General features: G+C 45.8%; 1 protein-coding gene across 4 annotated transcripts in view; it reads left to right on the top strand.

The window, feature by feature from the left end:
• Positions 1-2,638, top strand: part of trim23 (tripartite motif containing 23) — a 9,313-nt gene that overhangs the window by 5,188 nt on the left and 1,487 nt on the right. For 2 of the 4 annotated variants that reach the window (XM_032539684.1, XM_032539681.1), the window contains exons 7-11: positions 217-351; positions 455-584; positions 673-783; positions 1,752-1,876; positions 2,397-2,638. The exon at positions 2,397-2,638 is cut by the window's right edge and continues 1,487 nt beyond it. In XM_032539684.1, the coding sequence (XP_032395575.1) occupies positions 217-351; positions 455-584; positions 673-783; positions 1,752-1,876; positions 2,397-2,591 (696 nt within the window). In that variant the 3' untranslated portion in view covers positions 2,592-2,638. The remainder of the gene's footprint in view (positions 1-216; positions 352-454; positions 585-672; positions 784-1,751; positions 1,877-2,396) is intronic. The other 2 variants (XM_032539682.1, XM_032539685.1) reach the window with 1 other exon arrangement.

Here is a 2,638-nt window from a genome sequence, read left to right as displayed (position 1 = left end):
TTACCCCTTGGTTTCAAGGGCCAAGGGGTAAGGGTAAGGGGCAAGGGGTAGGGGTAAGACAGAGAAATGGGATTCAGCCTTAAATCCTCCCCACAGCGTTCTGGACCAGCGGCAAATTGCTGAGGCAGGTTCAAAGGGAGTTGCAGTAGTCGAGCTGGGAGGATATAAAAGCGTGAAAGATCATCTCTAGTTCATGGTGCGTGTGTCCTGTTGTAGGACGACTGCAGAGTTGTGCTGGCAAAGCAGGAGATCAACTGTTTGCTGGAGACGCTTCAGAAGCAGCAGCACCAGTTCACAGAGCTGGCAGATCACATCCAGCTGGATGCTGGCATCCCCGTCACCTTCACGAAGGTACACGCTGTCCCCGCTCATAGCTGGATGTCTGCATTGATCGGACACTAATCCTAGAGAGGTCGGGTTTCTTCCAATATGTAACAATGTGCTCCGGTTTCAGGACAACCGGGTCCACATCGGTCCGAAGATGGAGATCCGTGTAGTAACTCTTGGGCTGGATGGAGCTGGAAAAACCACCATCCTCTTCAAGTTGAAACAAGATGAGTTCATGCAACCCATCCCAACCATCGGTAAATGCATCTACAGTGTAAAGGTCTTCATAATGAATGCAAAGCTTTTGTTCTGAATGAAGCTTGTTTTCAATCTGTTTTTCTAAAGGTTTCAATGTGGAGACAGTTGAATATAAGAACTTGAAATTCACCATCTGGGACGTGGGGGGAAAACATAAGCTCCGACCCCTCTGGAAACACTATTACCTGAACACTCAAGGTATTGTATGTACTATGAATAGTTTTTTTTGTAAGATTATATTTTGGGCCGCAGGTCGGAGTTGAACCCCTGCCCACTGCATCGAGGGGTAAACCTCTATATATGGGCGCCCGTTCTAACAACTGAGCTGTCTGGGCGCCCATATAGTTTAATGTTGTCTAAATGTCACGCGCACACACATTCAACGCATTGTGCAGCATTTACAGCACATTTGACACACACACACACACACACACACACACACACACACACACACACACACACACACACACACTCTCTCTCTCTCACTCACTGACAAATTATAAACACAACACTTTTAACGCATTGTGCAGCATTTACAGCACATTTGACACACACAGACACTCACACACTCACTGACAAATTATAAACACAACACTTTTGTTTTTTTGCCCCCATTTTTCATGAGCTGAACTCAAAGAGCTAAGATTTATTCTATTTACACAAACTGCTTATTTCTCTCAAATATTGTTTGCATATCTGTCTGAATCTTTTAGACAAGAACAAACAACAAACATGATTTTAGAGACTTGCTAATCTGATCCAGTAGCTTGATCATAGTTAACTATTGTGTTGTCTTCCAGTCAACCATGCAACCTTTTGTTTTTCTGGGTCAACATTTCAAATTAAAAGTATTTTTCCTGCAGGTTTTTTTTGACATTTTTTGACATTTGTTTTGCTTTTCCCAACATTTTTGTCACTTTCTGGAGGTTTTGTCACCTTTCCCGCTGTTTTTTTTTTTTTACGTTATTTTATCATTGTTATTTTCAAATGCTATCAAATTTGAATTCATGGGTGATTTTTTTATTTCTCTAACTCTTGTGTGGCATCATAAACCTAAATAGTAATTGCTGAATGATTTCTAAAGTGTATGTTGGAAGTTTAAGCTGTAGCTCTCTTCCCTCCCTCTTGTTGTGTGTGTGTGTGTGTGTGTGTGTGTGTGTGTGCAGCGGTGGTGTTTGTGATTGACAGCTGCCACAGGGACAGACTGATGGAGGCTCACAGTGAGCTGGCCAAACTACTGACGGAGAAGGAGCTGAGAGACGCCTTGTTGCTCATCTTTGCAAACAAACAGGTACTGGAATAACCCTCTGTAAATGTAGACTGATGTACACGGTATCATCAGGCATCGCGTAGTCTATATCGACAAAGTTCCACTTCAGGGATCGCTTCGGCACCGCCGGAAATTTCGCTGGATGTCCCTCATTTCGGCCAGATGTCCGTCACCTTCAGCTTCCTTTGTGTCGGCGTTCTAACCTCCGGTGGAAATCTGAGGACTATGGTTAACTGGTCCTCAGATCTCCGCTGGGTAAATCCAGACAGCTGGCGAGACTATCTGTCCAATCATGCGTCACCGCAACGCGCAGTTACATTTTTCGAGAGGTGAACGTCAGGCCACGGCGTAGGGTCCGTGTCTCCACGTATCTGTGTACGTAGCCACAGCGTAGGTTAAACGCAGAAGCACGCTTAAGCAGTCAAGTCTTTTTTTCTGTTTAAGTACATTGAGAGTCCAATATCTTGTATTTAAGCACACTCTTGGTAAATAAATCTGATTTGAATAACCTTGTCTAAGCTCAGACAGAGTTGATGATCAGTTTGCATGTCTGCAGGACGTCCCCGGTGTGGTGTCTGTGGAGGAGATGACGGAGCTGCTGAGCCTCCACAAGCTGTGCTGCGGGAGGAGCTGGCACATTCAGGGCTGCGACGCCCGCAGTGGGATGGGCCTCCACGAGGGGCTGGATTGGCTCTCCAGACAGCTGGTGGCCGCTGGTGTCCTGGACGTGGCCTAAATGTGAAAACCTCTGTTTTGCCCCCTGCTGACTCCAACCCCCCCCCC

The sequence above is a fragment of the Etheostoma spectabile genome, chromosome 16 (genome assembly GCF_008692095.1).
Source record: "Etheostoma spectabile isolate EspeVRDwgs_2016 chromosome 16, UIUC_Espe_1.0, whole genome shotgun sequence".
Taxonomy (NCBI): Eukaryota; Metazoa; Chordata; class Actinopteri; order Perciformes; family Percidae; genus Etheostoma; species Etheostoma spectabile.
Note: the sequence above shows the minus strand (reverse complement) of the source record. Positions and strands in the feature narration are given on the sequence as shown.